Here is a 17669-nt window from a genome sequence, read left to right on the forward strand (position 1 = left end):
TTGTCATTCAAAATATTTCTAGATAGACCTTGAAAAACTTTAAGATAGATGCTTTTGTGACTTGAGATGTGAAGATATTAATATGAAAATTGGCATTGAAAAATGATTCATTGCTAATAGTGGTACTCTAATGTTCAGCAAAATTGGTTGGGTAATATACACTGGAGTTTCTTATATAAAGAAAAGGGATTTGTTGGTTTATGTTGAACAGTATATGTTCTAAAGTATATGCTCTAATAATGGTTGCAAACATTATTCTCCACTTAAAATGCACTGTGGAAAGAAAATGTGCATTTTTCTACAGCGAAAATTAACTCTACTTGAGGATCAGTTAAAAGTGAAAGAATTACCGGCTGTGTTGGATGTTACTGGCCTTGCTATTGCCTCCGATTTGGTTTCACAGAGAAAGTCATCGATGGAGGGACTCAGGAGGGGTCTGCTTTCTTGCTGTTCATTCACCAGCTGAGAACAAACGAACACAGGTGTCAAAGGGCTTTGTCAAACTGCAGAATCAGATGGATTAAAATGCAGCCTTGCAACAAAATGAGAATAGCAAGCCTACCAAAAATAAATAAATAAATAAAGGGGGAGGGGCAAGAAAGAATAAAAACCAAGGGATGGGGAATGAGCCTTTGAGCACTATCAGATTTTTGATGCAGCCAACTTCAGTTTTTAAAGCTCAAGCTTTTTTTTTTTTTTCCCTCCTCCTAGAACAGTTTTAGAATTATTCTCTCATTTCACTACGTAGATGACATCTACTCAATCACAGTTCCTAATGGCCAATCCCACTCCTACTGAGACCTAGAACAGTGGTTTCAGACCTTGAGGTGACACATTCTGGTTGGAACTGGTCAGTTGGTGCTATCTGCTAAGAGCACAAGACAAGATCTGTGTGTGCCAAGAAATGCTCTCTTTCTCCCTCTCTTAAAAAGCTCTAGTCACCCAAGGGCACACACCCTTCCTTACATTTCCTTGAGAGATTCTGTAGTACATAACAAATATTATGTTGAGAGAGTAGGAAATATTGTTATATTAATTGCACAGGTATCCAATAGGGATGTTTGTGAAAAGCTATATGTAAAATAGATTTCTGTAAATTCCATTCTATTTCCCCATTGGCTTGTTTTCTAATTTCAGAAATCTTTCAGTTTGTTTTTCATTGTGTCTCTTTATCAGTGGCAGCCAACTATTTACCTTCTGCTATTCTGAACACTTTTGAACCCAAACATACTTAAGTTCTGTTTCTATGGTTAAGGAAAAAATTATACTTAGGATACACAAGTGGTTAGTCCCTAAATTAAATGTCTTGGTTTTTCAGGAGTTTTTTTATTGGCTTTCTTAAAATGGGCATAGCCACATAGTTTTCTACTTGTTATAAGAAAAAAGATGTGCCAAAAAATACCCCTCTAGATTTTAAAATACTTATTTGCAAGGCTGTACTTTAAGAGACATAAAATAACAAATGAAGTGTTTTGGAGTATTGCCAAATCAAAATATTTTATATGACTCACTTTCACTTGATTATTTTCTAGCACAGTGTTAGTGATATTACAGCTTAGAGTTTATGGAAGATGGCAACAGACCTAAATAATGGTAAATATCGGAAGAAAAAATGTAATTCTATTATTGCTGAAGGAGGAATATGGAAACATTCAGTAATCATTTGGAGGCTGAAAACAAAGAGGCACCTTTGGTATTGAGGTCTGTTTTGGTCATAACTTTTTTGAGGATACCCTTTTAATCTATGAATGAAACTCTGAGTTTCTGCTTTTTTTTTCTGAATTTGAACATTTTTGGAATCTATCTTATTTATATTGAAATATTTATTAATGTTGAGGGACTTTGAGCCTTTCATGCTTCTAGGATAAAATATATTTGAGTTTTGTAAATGCCATGGTTTATGCCAGCTCTTCTGAAAACATGAATAGTTTTCCAGGATCTATTTTTCATTTAGAGTTAGTTCCTATAAAAACTGTATTTACCCAACAGTATCCAAAAGGCCCATACATTAGTGTACACTTCCTGGTAGAACTTGCCCTTTTAGCCATATGTGCTTAGTGTCATGAACCCATCTAGTATGATAGCACTGGAATGATGTGGTCCTGACTTAGCAACAATGCCCACCTCCAGACTGTCATTCTCATGGCTGTTAAATGAGAGCTGGATTCTGCTGTGCTATAGACATTGTGGAAGATAAAGGTTACCATTAAATATGGCACCACACTATACTCATAAAATTTATTGTAATAGGCTTCCATTTATTATGACGTACATTCTGATTACTTCGTCTCTGGTTCTAGGTCTTATTGACCTAGCAGAAAGTGAAAAAGTTACAAAAACTCAATATAACTTCAACTTTAAAATATGTATATATACGTATGTGTGATGTCAGAACTCTGTTAATCATTATTTTTCTGAAGAAGTCTGATTTTATAAGAAAATTTATTGTTATTCATGGTTTTGAGAAATATCAATTATTACGTAAAGATATGTATGATTTATATTCCATGAAAGCCCCCTTACAATTTTTCTTTAACTTGGACACAAACTCCTCTGTAAATAAAAGGACTAATAATTTATTTCCAAATCACAGCTCTGTGAGTAGATATGTGGAATAGACTTAAATTACCTATAGTTTTAGAAGACCAGGATATTAGATTTATGTTGATACTTAGTTGTAAACACTACAAATTATAGTCTACATTCGATAAAAGAATTTGAGAAAGTAAGACCTTTCCACATAACATCTCAATGGAAATGCAAAGGAAAAGGCACAATTAATTGAAAGGCCTATTCTGTGAAGGCAAGTTTGCTTTCTCAGAAGTCACAGGATTTTTTTTTTTTTTTTGAGTGTCTCCCCTCAATTAAACTCAGACTTATTTTCTGGAGAAAAAACTTCTACCACTCAGATTTCCTCAGCATTGAAAGAAAAGAACACTAAAGAGGAGACTGTGCAGAGAGACCCTAAGGAGCCCAGGACTAAGACATGGCTTCTCCAGTGTTTTCCTAATCCTCTGCCTCATAAAGTCAGTGTTTCTTCCACACTGAATATCTTGTTTGTGACCACATATCACTCCTGGACTGACGGAGTTGTTCCGTCTGTCCTGTTCCTATAACTGAGCTGTTCCTGAGACTTTCTTCCACAGACACAAATCAAAGAGGAAACATCACATTATTTTGTGAGTCTGGGCTTTTCAAGCAAGAACACAGCTTAGCTGTCAGGAAATGCTGAGATTGGAGTAGGGGATAGTGGTGGGGCTCGGGGTGAAGAAGATGAAGGGCCAGATTTCAGATAGCATGGAAAGGTAATTTGGGAACTGAAGGTGTTTTGGTTTTGTTTGATACATGGAAGATGAAACAGGAGATATCATGAAAAAAAATTTTCTTATAAGCTCTGAGGTCAGAATCTCTGTCTTACTCATATTTATATCCTCCATAACTTCAAATAGAATGTTTTCATGTAAGAGGGGCTCAGTAATTGGCTACCAAACTGGACCGTGACTTTGCAGAAACTGAAAGATATGGAAATACCTATTTCAAACAGTTCAATTTTGAACCGTATCTTTGGTCATATGAATGCAGGAATTATTATTTTATCCATACCAAGTCCCATTTTATTTATATTTGTATAGATAAGCTAGCTTTTCACATGCCCTCTTCTGATTTTCAAACAAAGTTATGGTTTTTCTATGGTGACCTGAGAATAAGTAAACCTTTTGGGTTCATAAAGGAATATTGCGAACTGAACTGAATCTCCCAAATAATTCCCCTAAGCTTTACTTCCAGATAGAATGCTATTTATTTTCTCTTTATTCATTGGTAGGATATAGCTTATTGATTATTTCTTAGAATTACTTCCTCTAGCTTAAAAATACTTTATGAACTTACCTCATTTCATCTTTTTGGTACAGAGTTCATTTATGTTCTAAAAATAATAAAATGTGAGTCAAAAGGTTTCCATTTTTTTTTTTAAATAACTGAGTTGGAGTGATTGCTATTTTGGTCCAATCAGATGATCATAAATGAGTTAAATGACCTACTTCATTAATTGCTAAGGCCTTTGTCTCAACTTGTTTACATTTAAAAATTTTCTTTATTATCTTTCTTTGTCCTCTTCTCAATATTTAGATTAGTTTAAAGGCCTTTCTAATAGTGACAGATTCTTATTTCTTTTGTAGGACCCTGTTTTATCAACGCATTGGGAACTGTCTAAATGGCTAGGCAGCAGAGTGCCATCCTACAGCAGCTCTAAGCTCCCATGTTTACCTAGTTTTATAACCTTAGTTTTATCTGTTTTCCTCCCACTAGACATGACTTCTTTGAAGTAGAGACCTTATTAAATTATTTTTGTATCTCACAGTAGCAGTTTAATTAATATCGACCGATTTTATGCAACTAAACAGTGAATTGTGTAAAAGAATGATTGTAGGGACATCCTCAATTTCATACTGGTTTCATCAACTCATAGAGAGGCTAGTGGTCCTCATAAATGTTTACTAATTTCCTGGAAGATTTTAAACCACATACCTAATTCCACTTTCCCCACTGTCATGTCATTGAAATGCTTGGAATCCTACAGGTACCTGAAGGAACGTTTCCATATGCAAAGCTTCTACCAACAAGTCAAAAATGCAAAGAGTGAATGTCTAGTGAGAAAAATTGAAATCAAGGCATGGACTTGCCTCATTCCATCTTTGGAAGAAGGACATGGGCCAATGCAAATGGGAGGCCAGTAACACTTCAGGACATAACACCCCTACCTCACTCGGGAATTTTATATCAGAGATTCAAATTCAGAGATTTTGAGGGAAAACCCTTAATGGTCAATGGATATGGAAACAAAAAGAAAACAGCAGAAGTAAAAAGACAGGCGAGAATTTGCATGTAGGGGCTTCTTGTCACTTAGAATTCAAAAGACTATTGAACCTTTATATCTTCCCTATAATCACAGATTGTAAATGAAATATTCAGTCAAATGCCTTCAATTTACCATGACTTAGACTGATCATTTGATGTGGCCAATTTGGTTTTTTTTTTTCTGTCTTTTTTTGGTCTTTTTAGGGCCTCACCCATGGCATATGGAGGTTCCCAGGCTAGTGATTGAATCAAAGCTGTAGCTGCCAACCTACACCACAGCCACAGCAACTTGGTATCTGAGCTGCCTCTCTGACCTACACCACAGCTCATGGCATCTCTGGATCCTTAACCCAATAAGCAAGGCCAGGGATTGAACCCATGTCCTCATGGATACTAGTCTGGTTCGTTCACCACTGAGCCACAGTATTTTATATCAATACTGTGCTTAGTGTTGAACAAAATGCCGACAATATGATCCAGCTTTAATGAATTATTGTCTCTTTTAAAACTATCTAAAAATTCATTTGCTTTAGTTCAACTTGAAATAGCCTTAATTTAAATGTTAAAAATTAAATGATTATATGACCCAAGCTGTAAGAGAACTTTTAATCAAGATGAATGAAAATATTTTGCTTTTAAATACTGCCTGCTACTTAAGCTCCAGCGCATTAAACATAACTTGTTTTGAAGTCTAAGTTTATTTTTCTTTACACAATATATTGCTAAGGTGCTTCATTAAAAAAATATAGAGCTGAAGTTTGTGATAACATATCAATAAGAACTAACTTCAAACCAAAATACGTTTTAGAAAATAAAACAAAGTCTGTAAAGGATAATAACTCATTCTATAATTTTATACTTCAGATTGAAGATCTCCATCTGCTGTTTAAAGTAAAATATTCTGTTTTTATTTGTAAATATTTTAGTACTTCAAGAATAATTTTAAAAGTTAATACATTGAAGCTAATAAGTTAAAAAACAGTTGACATATATCTCATATTTGTGATGTTGATTTAAAAATTTTATAAAATATATAACTCCTTTTTATCTCATAAATAACAGAAAAATTAAGGTTTTGTTTCTATATAAATAAAAATAGATATGCTTTTAATAGATATCTTTATGAATTTTGAAAATTCCTTTATTATTTGTATTCTGTTGATTCGAAGTGTCATTTGTTAAGTAGGTTTTTGTTTATAATTTTATACTTAAACCATGTTTATGGCTTTCTTAGTCCTGTCCAAGTTTAGAAGTGTGTGCAAAGCCTATCAAATAGTGATCATATTAAAACTAAGTGGACTGACTCAATCCATTGAAAAGACAAGATAGCTAAATCATTATCATGCATCCCTTAAATATCCAGCCTTTGAATATTAGTCTTGGTGACTATAACACGCAACAAAATTAATTTCTTATGAGAATGCTAATGGTATTGCCCCAACTCCCAGTTCTATACATGAGGTCTAGTGGATTTTGTAAAAGATAACTATATGATAATTTTCAACTCTGACTTGATCTAAATGTCAACCAACTGACTACAAATATTTTTCTGACAGTATAGTTAGGCATATAAAATGTGAATCTATTCATGGGGAAATGAACAAATATTACCATTTACAGCTTGGGTAGTACTAACATCAAGGTAGGAAGAAGAATATAATCAAAGCAGTTGTTTCAAGTTAGTAATAGAAAACCCAAACAAGACTATATTTAGCAGCCTTGCAAATGTTTTTCCAATCAAGGACATTACTCTTTTTATCTTTCTCAGACACAAAATTAAATCAATATTGAGATATTAAGGTTGAGTTTTCAAAACAAAATTCCCTTGACGAGAAGAGGTCTGGAACAATTGTTTTAAGTTTCAAGGCACAAAACACAGAGTTTTGTGCTTTGTAGCAAAAAAAAAAAAAATGAATGGGCTAATACCTTGCTAAAAGAGTACCACAGGATGTAGTTAAAATGAAAATTTCCGAAGATTCCTTACTAAAGAAAAATATTCACTAAAGTAATTTCATTATCATAAAGAAGAATGGACTTTTTTCTATGATATATTCAATCTTCTGGCAGGTAGTTTTCCATTCTATCTTCAAACAGGATTAAAAAAAAATACTTTTACAGCCTAACGTAGTACTGTTCAATAGACATATAATGAAAGCTTGGTAATTTAAAATTTTCTAGTAGCCACATTAAAAACAGTGAAAAGAAATAGATGAAAATAATTTTTTTCTTTTTGGTTGTGCCAGCAGCACATGAAAGTTCCCAGGCCATGGACTGAATTCGTGCCACAGCAGTGACCTAAGCAGCAGCAGTGACACCATTGGGTTCTTAACCTGCTGAGCCACAGAAGGACTCCTAACGAAAATAATTTTCATAACATATTTTATTTAGTCTAATATATCCAAGTATTATCATTTCAACATGTGATCAACAAAAAAGCTATTAATATGATAATTTACATTATTTTTCTTTGGACTAAATCTTCAAAATTGGATGTGTATTTTATTACTTATTTATTTTTAGGGCTGTACCAGCAGCATATGGAAGTTCCTAGGCTGGGGTTGAATCAGAACTGTAGCTGCTGGCCTACGCCACAGCCACAGTAACATGGGATCTGAGCCGCATCTGCAACCTACACCACAGCTCATGGCCATGCCGTATCCTTAACTCACTGAATGAGGCCGGGGATCAAACCTGCATCTTCATGGATACTAGCCAGATTCATTACTGCTGAGCCAGGACAGAAACTCCCTGGTTTGTATTTTATACTTACAGCCTATATCATTGGGAGGTATCCATGTATGGCTAGTGGCTGCTGTATTAAAGAGCTCAGGTCTGGGAATTCTTTGTTTCCTCCAAAATTTAATGGTTCACATATTTTTTCCCTTCAAACCTTTCATCAATGCACATTTGTTTACATACTGTTTGACTTACAGTGTAGCACAGCATGAACTTAAGCTTCTATGAAGGGCTTGCCATATTGTTTATCACAGAATTAATAATTAATTGAAACAAAAAGAGCAGTTCTCAGGGGTCCAGCGATTTCTGAGTTCAGGTCACTTAGCCAGCTCATCTGTTTTGTTCAATTTGTTCAATGCACGATAAATGACTTGACTGGTGTATGCTTGGCTAAACTCCTCTAAGTGATCCTAATAATCACATAATGTAAAAATGCTTCAATATAAATTATTCTACACTTAATCTGTGGAATGAACGTTACTAAACAAGGTAGGGACTAAGTGTTTCAAGGACTTATTCTGTATTTATCAATTATGATTATCCTGAAGACATTATTGAGAGAGCAGCAATTAGCTTCCGAGGTTTCTGGAATTATGAATGAGCAGCTGGCATGGACATACCAGTGATGCAGATGAGTCAATGTATCCTGCAGAATGTAGCACTATGTCATAGGGGCTTTACAGGAGACAAGGGACAGACATGTTTCAAGACACTAATACATTCACACAAGATAACGATTAAGAATGTGGTATGATAGGTACACAGGTTGGATGCTGTGGTTGCCATGAGAAGTACTCACTTTTTCAGATCATTCTGCTGCTTTTTGGCTTGTGCACGCCACTGGTGCATAGCAGGGAAGAAGCCACTTGTGTATAGTGGAAAAAGTGTATTAACTAATAAAACCACATTTGACTGAGAAATAATTGTATCACGGTTGTCACTGGATTAATTCCATAAAATTATCAACACAATAGGTGCATTGCATTTTATGAATCAGAACTCTCCATTTGCTGATTCATAAACTAGCCAGGATGCAAAAAGAATATGATGCATCAGAGAAAGCATTACATCATCTTCATGCAGTAAATTGTAACTAGTTTTTAAAAACAGTTAATGCAACATTAGAAAGGGATTAAAGAAGGAACTTGGTACACACAGATGTTCTGAGTATGAGAAAATGGTAATAATCACAATTTCTTTTCTAACTAAAAAAATAAAAAATATTATTTTGCATTAAATTTAAATTCAAGTTTAGGTTAAAGTGGTAATTTTGGACATTTGAAAAGGATTGCTGGAGAGCACACAGCAATGCATGGTTTTGAAGAAAAAGCATTTTGGGCACTAGAGCCTGTCCTGAATTGTGATGTCCTGAAATGATATGTTACAACACAACTATGTCAATTGCAAATTTGGGTAGGTCTTATCTACTGATGTACATGGCTCTGCCATTAGCTGAGAACTCCAAGCAGTTCTCACCTCTCATAGCATTCACCTGAGGAACTGTGGACTGTATATTTTGGAAATGGATTCTGCAAAGGACAGGAGGCCAATGTAAAATTGTGTATATTTTGCTTTGTAAACTGAATAAAGAATGCAGTCCTTGATAAATATCAAGCAAATTCCTTTCCAACTATTGCTATGTGTCATTGGGAGGAGCATCTCTTGTTTTGGATTAAAAAAACAAACAAAAAAACCCCCCAAAAAACCTCACAACATAAGATTTATCCCAAAGTCCTGGGAATCTTTAATAACTTTTTTATTATTCAATTTTGATGTTATATGTTGTTATAATTTTCATTACTTACAACACAATGTTTAAAATGAAATAAACCCCCACATGTTGGCAGCAGCTGGGGATGTGATCTGATGATATTCTCAAAATAAGTTGCCATAATTTAGCTTTTGCTATGAATGCCTTTCATAAGAAATTTAAAATTTTCTAATTCTAGACATGTTCATATAATTAGAACTGAATCACTGCATTTACTATTGCATTACGGGAAAAAATGTTTAAGATAATAATCTAATCTAAATTATAAGATAAATGCAAGTAAAAATATTTTGCATTTAAGAATTTAAAACTGATAGTTCCACAGAGTGGTGATGAGAGTATATTATACATATGTATGTGAATTTTACAGGGTGTTTCAAAAGTCCCTGAGGACATACAGGATTCAGTCTCAGCGTGTCTTTGCATACAAATGCAAACTTTTTTCTACACTTGTTAAAATAAATGCTGAAAATGGCTCTCATGTGCTTTTAATAGAGATGATTTTTTTTGTTGTCAAGGTCACTAAGTAGAAGAGGGGTCACAAATGCCATTTTCTGCATGGGGACTCAGGGACTTCTGGCTCATTCCTGTAAATTAGTTATTCACATAAATATGTATAGACATATATGTAGTATGCATAGTCACAACATAAATATATTTAACATTTAATAAAATTTAGATATTCTACTGGTAAACTGACATATGTATACAATATAAGTTGTATTTATTCATAGGAATTTGATTTTCTTTCTTTCTTCTTTTTTTTTTTTTTTTGGTTGTTGTTTTTCAAATGTACCATTAGCTGAATTGTTATTTCTTTCCCAAAGTTGTTAACAAGACTCCTTTATAAAGAAGCAACATGTTTACTTGCACGTACATTTTCTTTTTCTTTTTTAAACTAAAGTTGAGTAATGAAAATTACTATCAACGAATAAGTAACTAAATGATGGAATTTTCCTTTTTTTAAAAGCAATTTTGGTTTTCATTTTATATTGAATAATTGTTTCATTGAAACTGTGTTTTTTAAAAATTGGATCGAGTTAATGTTTTTTTTCTAGTTAAAAAATCACAATGTCTGATATATTAACATATGTCAGCTTCCTACAGGAACCTTCTAAGGGTCTGCCCACCTGTGATGTCATAGTAAGGAGGGGCTTTTCTTCAGCAGACTCCTCCCTCGGTATCTCCTTCATCACCATGGCAACAGCCTTATCTGCCGCCCTAGAGCCTTTTCCCTATAACAGTGAAATCAACAATGACTTGTGTCAGGAGAAATCTTTAACTTATTATTTATCACAAGATATTCTAATGTTTAAAGAGCAATCCAACATAAAAGAAGAGGCAGGCTGCTGCGAGTGAATCTTGAGGCTTTTGGCTGAGGAGAAAACACACAAAATCTGAAAAAAGATTATTTGTGAACTTTTTAGTTAGCTACTTTTTCACCTTTACAGCTGACATATTATATTATTTAATTTTAACATAGTATTTTATATGTATAATATATTTTAAGGCAATTTACATGACATGACAAAATTTTTACCTTATCAATTTAAAAACACAATGGATTGCCTGTTACGTTCATTTATAAATTATTCCTACATAGGCCCTAAATGTTTTGAATGACAGATGTTTGGGATAGGGATTAGGATCAGGGTCTTTCACTCCCACAGAGGGCTTTTGCTGGGTGGTCTCTGGAGTCTGTCATTTTTGAGTGGATTAGGCACAAAGAATAAATGCATCATGAAACCTCTAAAAATTTTTCAGTGGCCTTATTTCACAGGAATTCACCCAGCTTGTTTATTTTGTGGAGGTAGTATGAAAAAAGATTTGCAACTTTCCATGTTCTTCTTGAGATCAAAGCATTTTAATAGAGTTTTAGAAATGTCTTTTAATTGGAGAACTTCATCCATCTAGATGTAAGTAAAGGATGATTAGTAACTGAGGCGCTGATATACAGATATCTACATTTTTTGGTCTCATGCAAGCATAATTATGACTATAAAAGGGCATACTGGCTTTCTGTGGTTTTAGTTTACCAGATTATTAAGTTTTTGAGAGCGGATATGTCATATGGGAAAAACAAAAACCAAAATATCATCTTCCCAACCCAAACAGCAATATGTCATACTATGTAAAAATTAAATAATTTTTAAACACTTTAAAAAGAAAAACTTCTATTTTCTTTGGTCTCTGGGGAGAGCCTCCCTGGAGAAAACCATTTTATACTAAGTGCAAATATGACGGTCATAAATCTACTTAAAATACAAATGTGGCATACAGAGATATCAGAGGCAAAGAAACAAAAATGGACATATGGGGTCTGTTGTCCAAAAAGGATTTAAGAGCTAGGGTCAATATTAACTCTGGAGGTTAATAAATCCTGATAGTTTCTATGCAACAAAAAAGTATAGAACCACATTATTATCTTTGGTTTGCACAGGGCTTTAAGTGTTTAGAAGGTAGGTGCACTCTAGGAAACAAAATATTGTCCATGTTCTCAGGCCTTGCCTTTCTAAAATTAACAAGTGGCAGCTTTTATTTACTGTAACAAAGAAGAACTTTCTGTATAACAACTACATTTAAAGATGTGCGAATCTCTTTAGAATGCTGAAAGTTTGTTTCTTTGGTTTTAACTTAAGAACTAGCATTATTAAATGATGATATATCTATGATGAAATAGAAACTATTAGAGATTTTATTTAGCAGATATGACAGTAATAGTTTTCATATGTATTCTGACAAGTTTATATGGGCATAATGCTTAGATTAACTAACTTCTGGAAGAACAAAGGGAAATAATGGTTCACTGCATAATGAATTGGGGTGCATAACGATTTCAGTTTTTTCCTTTACAGAAGCAATGTCAACTTCCTAAAATAGAGATACATACAATTCTGAATTCTGAGAAAAGATTTATTATGGCACTGTTGAACAATTTGACATTTTTTTCCGAAATATAAAAATTATTTGGATGAAACAAATACATACTATATGCTCAGATACCCTTATAAGCTACACTCATTTAGAGACTAAATATAATTTAACAATTATTTTTGCAGCTTACTTTTTTCAAAAGAGCAAAATCATTTGTGAAGAATTCTTTCCATGCTCCAAGAAGTTTAATAATACAGCAGTAACAAAGTGGCATGCTTATATTTAAATTCCTAATATACTTAAAAAAACATATCTAATGTTACAAAAATAATTAAAAAAATAATAATTCAGACTCTTTCCTTGGGCTAAGAAAAAAAGTGTCAATTGATAAGCATCTCAAAAAATTTCAGGTCAATTTTTCATTATATCATTTATTTGAAATGCTACCAATCTATGAACTACACATAGGTTATTTTTCACATGTGCAACTATAATAGCTAGAATTAGCAACGGACATGCCATTTCACTAAAACAAAAATAAAACAAAACAAAAATTAGTCCTTTCATGCTGAACTCTAGAACAAAGCAGTGGTCAGCTAGAAAGGATGTATAATAAACACATGCGGTGCTTTTTATTTCTTGCAGAAAAACCCACCAAAGCCAGGGTCAGGTCACTTTTTTGAAGACAGTGCCACTTTTTCTTCAAGGTTACACCTACTACCTGAAAAGAGTCATGACACCCAGGTTAGTGCCTGCTAGCAACTTTATTTCTTTACAGCCTGTTTTTGAGTTAGTACCCCATGAGCTTCGCTGTTTTACAAGTGTGAAACAGTCCAAGAACAGAGCAGGAACGTCCGCCACATGACATCTCCATGGCTCCATATAAAGCATCTAAAACCACTGCCAGATCACATGAATGCGCTCATTTATCAAAGCAAGATTTTCCCTGGGTTGAATTACCACTTCCACTTGGTACCTTAAAATCAAGCCATGTTAATTCTGACTTGTCCATTTATCTTGTGGGATAATGCTTCTAGAATTCAGAACCTGGCTGATTACTGATTTGGCAATTCATAAAACTATACAACTTGGCTTATCATGGCTTATCAGCAGTTCTGCAGGGCTGACAGTAATACAACTATGCAGGTTTTTGCTTTTGTTTTTGTTTTTCCCTTTTTTGAATTCAGTGGCTTAAAACATTGTGAGAAATATATACACGTAATTACCCAAACTTCAAGCTCAATTTTCTAAATACAAGTATACCAAAAGGTCAATATTAATCTGTTATTTGGAACAACACGAAGATAGCAAAAAGAAAATACATCCTGACTCAAGCACTCAAGCATATAAATGGATTTAGATTACACTGAGCCAGTATGCTTCTACATCATTCTATCCTTAAGAGAAAAGCACAGTGAAACTTTATGAGTTGATTATCACATCATGACACCCTCCAGCAATTATTTCAGCCTATTTCTTTTCAAATAATACTTCAAAATCACCTTTTTCCATCTCCTTATTGAATCTCTTGAGATATTTTTGACTGCTGGGAAAACAATATTAGCATAAGGGGAAATGTCTCCTTTTTTGTGATTTGCTGTAGAGAATTCTTTGATTTTTTAAAGTTTCTTTCTTTTGTTGTTTTTTCTCCACAAATGAAATATATAAAACAATAGCTTTTCTAACAAACTCTTATTCTTGGGAATGGTCTTTTTAATTAATTTCTACCATATGTCCAGGCATAAATGAATGAAACACAGGGAGTATAGCAAGGGACATTAATATTTATTAAGAAAACACAATTTTTTTTTTAACAGAATATAAGGAATAGAGTAGAAAGTATTGGAAGTCACAGAATCTTTTCAGGCTGGTTATCAGGCTATGAAGCTATCAGATAATCTTCAGTTGTGAAGGTATTGATTGCAGGTCTGTCCCACAGGGAAAGGATCTAAACTATTTGGGGAAGCTACTGTGGGATGAGAATTCTGCGAGGTGTTTTACAGTTTTTTACTAATTTGATCTCATGAGAGCTCTGCCTGTATTATCATCTTTGCTAGACACTTCTGGGCTTTGAAACTCAGAGATGATTTGGTCAAGGCTTCAAAGTTAAGCCAGGACGGAACCCAGACCCACCTCCTGGTCTGTGTGCATCCTTCTCCACCACACTGTTCTCTCTCCATCGGTCTCTGTGAGGCCAGGGGCTCTCCCAGACATCCTCACATACTGCCCTAAAGGCAGGCTGTTTCAGTGGTCCCATTCAATTTGGGGCAGCAACCGCTTCTCCGTATAACTGCAAAATGTGGATCTAAGCAGACATTTTGGAGAAACGTTTTCTTCAGTCTGCAGTGGTCAATAAGAATCTGACACCCAAAACTTCACCCATGAGCACATTTCTAACAAAGTGTTTTGTTTCTTTTATCTCCATGGAAAACGAGCCAAAGCATTTCATGTACAAACTTTTTTTTTTTTTCCTAGTCTGTAGATCTTACAGGCCTATAAGCTTTAGCATCTCTCTAATTCTTACTAAATGCTAATTCCATGCTATTAAATCCCATCTTTACTAGGATTTTCCTGAGATCCATTTTGGGTACATGAAATTAATTAATTTCATGGTTATACAGTCTGTTCATAAGCAATTTTCTAGTGACAGATTCTATTACTGCTACTATGGAGTTTGTAACTTAAAAATTATTTTTATTATTTTTAATCTATCAACAATAACACACAGTTTCTTTATCAGAGATATTAAACAAAAGAAATGTATATACATTAAATTAGGGGAAAAGTAAAAGACACAATACTAGGTATCTCTGCTAATCCTAAATTAGCTGCTTTATGAATTTAAAAAATAGTCTTCCTTTTGTTCTGATTATAAATTTAATATATGCTGTTGCCAAAAACTGAGAAAAAGCAGAAACAAGAAAATAAAAATAGCAGCCTTAACATTTTCACTCATTTTCCACCCAAAATTTATATTTCTGATATTGGATATTAAACAGTTTTTTTAGGATGAATATTTTAAGGATAGACAAACTACAATCAAGTTTACAAGTATGAATGTACTGCATATATTTCTTTATGTATAAATACATGTAAGCAAATATCTGCCATTTAGACCATTTTAGCAACATTGTTTGAAATGAAATGGTATTCAGTATTGTATATGCTAAAAAATTACATATCTCACAAATTCTGGACCCTGGTCTTATATGTATCTGCTGAAAACTGGCCACAAAAAGGCTAATTTCTGATGGCTATTCTTGTCTCTCATGTGCAGAGCCAAGATAATCCTGCACTAGGGAAGGTAAATGTCATGGTAAGTGTCATGCTCTCTTCAAGCTTTTCTTCAAACACTGGAAAATGTCAGAGCAATGTTCCCTGAATGCTGGCCATCTCTGCATATCATATTGTGTCCTTTCCTAGTTAAGTGTGTTATAGATTTGTCCCAACACATAGTGTTCAAACCATGCTGGTTCTATCACAGTAACATTTAACTCATTTTCCCCCAATAGAATGTTTTGTATATTTTAAAGGTGGTACAAATAGAACTAAATCTGAGCATACTGATCATTCCTTGTTTCTTTTTTTGTCTTTTTAGGACTGTACCCACAGCATATGGAGGTTCCTAGGCTAGGGGTCGAATTGGAGCTGTAGTGGCTGGCCTATACCACAGCCACAGCAACGCAGGATCCAAGAGGCATCTGTGACCTACACCACAGCTCATGGCAATGCCGGATCCTTAACTCACTGAGCAAGGCCACGGATTGAACCTGCATCCTCATGGATGCTAGTCAGATTCATTTCCGCTGAGCCACAATGGGAACTCCAATCATCCCTTGTTTCTAAACATTCCAAAGGAGGCACAGATCTAGATGTAAACAATTGGGAAGCATGGACAGAATTCTGTCCTAATTAGATTCATATGTCAAATTCATAAATCATAACAAATTCACCATTGGTTCAGTGATCTGTTTATTACTGGAAATAATGTGATTTCTGATTCCTTAATAAGGGCAGTCAAGTTGGAATAAAGAAATTGATGCCTCTCTATTTAAAATAATGACACATGGTATTTAAAAGGAGAGAATCTAGTTGATTCTCCATATCTTTCTCTCTTATTGTCCTTTTTTTCCCTTCAGTGTTGTTTTGTTTCCAGATGATTCTCTAAACCATCCCCTTTCCTGTGAAGTCTTCTGAGATGAATGAGGAGTGATTCTAATAAAATTTTACTATAGAACTTCCATGCCCTCGGTTTTTGTTATATGCTATTCGGCACTTTTTGTATGTGGTGTGTGTATGTGTGGTGATTGAGGGTCATGGGTAACAATCCTTTTATTTCTAATCCTCCACATCTAAAGTCACTGAGATTCCAAGCCCCCTACACGCACACTCACTTTCCTTGGCCTGAACGCTTGGTGTAGGGAGTCTTTATGACTTTTATTGGTCCTCGAACTTTTGCCTTCATGGGCCCCTTCCTCCATTAAAAAAATGTAAAAGATCATATTTTATGACTGAGATGGTGTCAAGACCAATAGTCATTTTGGGGGTTCTGATTTTAAGAAAGATGAAATTAAAGCTTTTTTTTTTTGGTCTTTTTAGGGCCATAATTTCAGCATATGGAAGTTCCCAGGCTCGGGGTGGAATGAGAGATGCAGCTGCTGGCCTACGCAATAGCCACAGCAATGCCAGATCTGAGCCACGTCTGGGACTTATAGCACAGCTCACAGCAGTGCCAGATCCTTGAACTCACTGAGTGAGTCCAGGGATTGAACCTGCATCCTCATGTATACTCGTCGGGTTCTTAACCTACTGAGTTACATGGGAACTCCTAAATCAAAACATTTTTATGGGCCCTAGGAACTATGTCCACTGTGACTGGTGCATAAGTTGACCCCGGGTTGGTGTCTTCTCAACGGGCAGTGTGGTGTCCCTGGGGCTGCTGTGCTGTCCCTGGGGCTGCTCTCTCGGTCACCTCCACATGGTCCATTTGGGCTGCCTCCACCACCCCTTCAGTACTTGCATCATGGCTGTTCCTGCTCTAACAGGCCCTCCTTGCCACTGCTGTGCTCTCACTATTTTTGTTAGCATTCAAGGAGTCTCTCTTAACAGCACTCACAAATCTTAATGGGTGCCCAATCAGTAGCTTTCATCTTACAGCACTTAAAACACACTCTGAAAGCCTGGAACATACAGTCCTGAAGCAGAAAACTGGTGTGCAAAACCAATGTAACTCTGTGGTTTCTCCTCCAGAAAGTAGGCCTGAGCACTTTAGTCTCTCCTGCCTCAAGGTGTGTTCCTGACCATCCAGGAGCACTTCTGAGGAAGTTGAATCAACCTCTATCTCTACTTTTATCAAAAAAAAAAAAAAAAAAATCAGCCCTCAATGACCAGAGTCACCAGTTAGTTCCAAGCACTCCCTGTCATTTTTTCT

At 34.8% G+C, this 17669-nt stretch overlaps 1 protein-coding gene across 9 annotated transcripts in view; it reads right to left on the reverse strand.

The window, feature by feature from the left end:
* PEX5L (peroxisomal biogenesis factor 5 like) overlaps positions 1–17669 on the reverse strand; it is a 251334-nt gene that overhangs the window by 103698 nt on the left and 129967 nt on the right. For 4 of the 9 annotated variants that reach the window (XM_047787035.1, XM_047787053.1, XM_047787066.1 and 1 more), the window contains 2 exons: positions 10495–10599; positions 351–462 (listed from right to left, as the gene is read on the reverse strand). In XM_047787035.1, coding sequence (XP_047642991.1) covers positions 351–462; positions 10495–10599 — 217 coding nt within the window. Of the gene's footprint in view, positions 1–350; positions 463–10494; positions 10600–12893; positions 12960–17669 lie in introns of all 9 variants that reach the window. The other 5 variants (XM_047787093.1, XM_047787060.1, XM_047787075.1 and 2 more) reach the window with 2 other exon arrangements.

The sequence above is a fragment of the Phacochoerus africanus genome, chromosome 1 (genome assembly GCF_016906955.1).
Source record: "Phacochoerus africanus isolate WHEZ1 chromosome 1, ROS_Pafr_v1, whole genome shotgun sequence".
NCBI classification, from domain to species: Eukaryota; Metazoa; Chordata; class Mammalia; order Artiodactyla; family Suidae; genus Phacochoerus; species Phacochoerus africanus.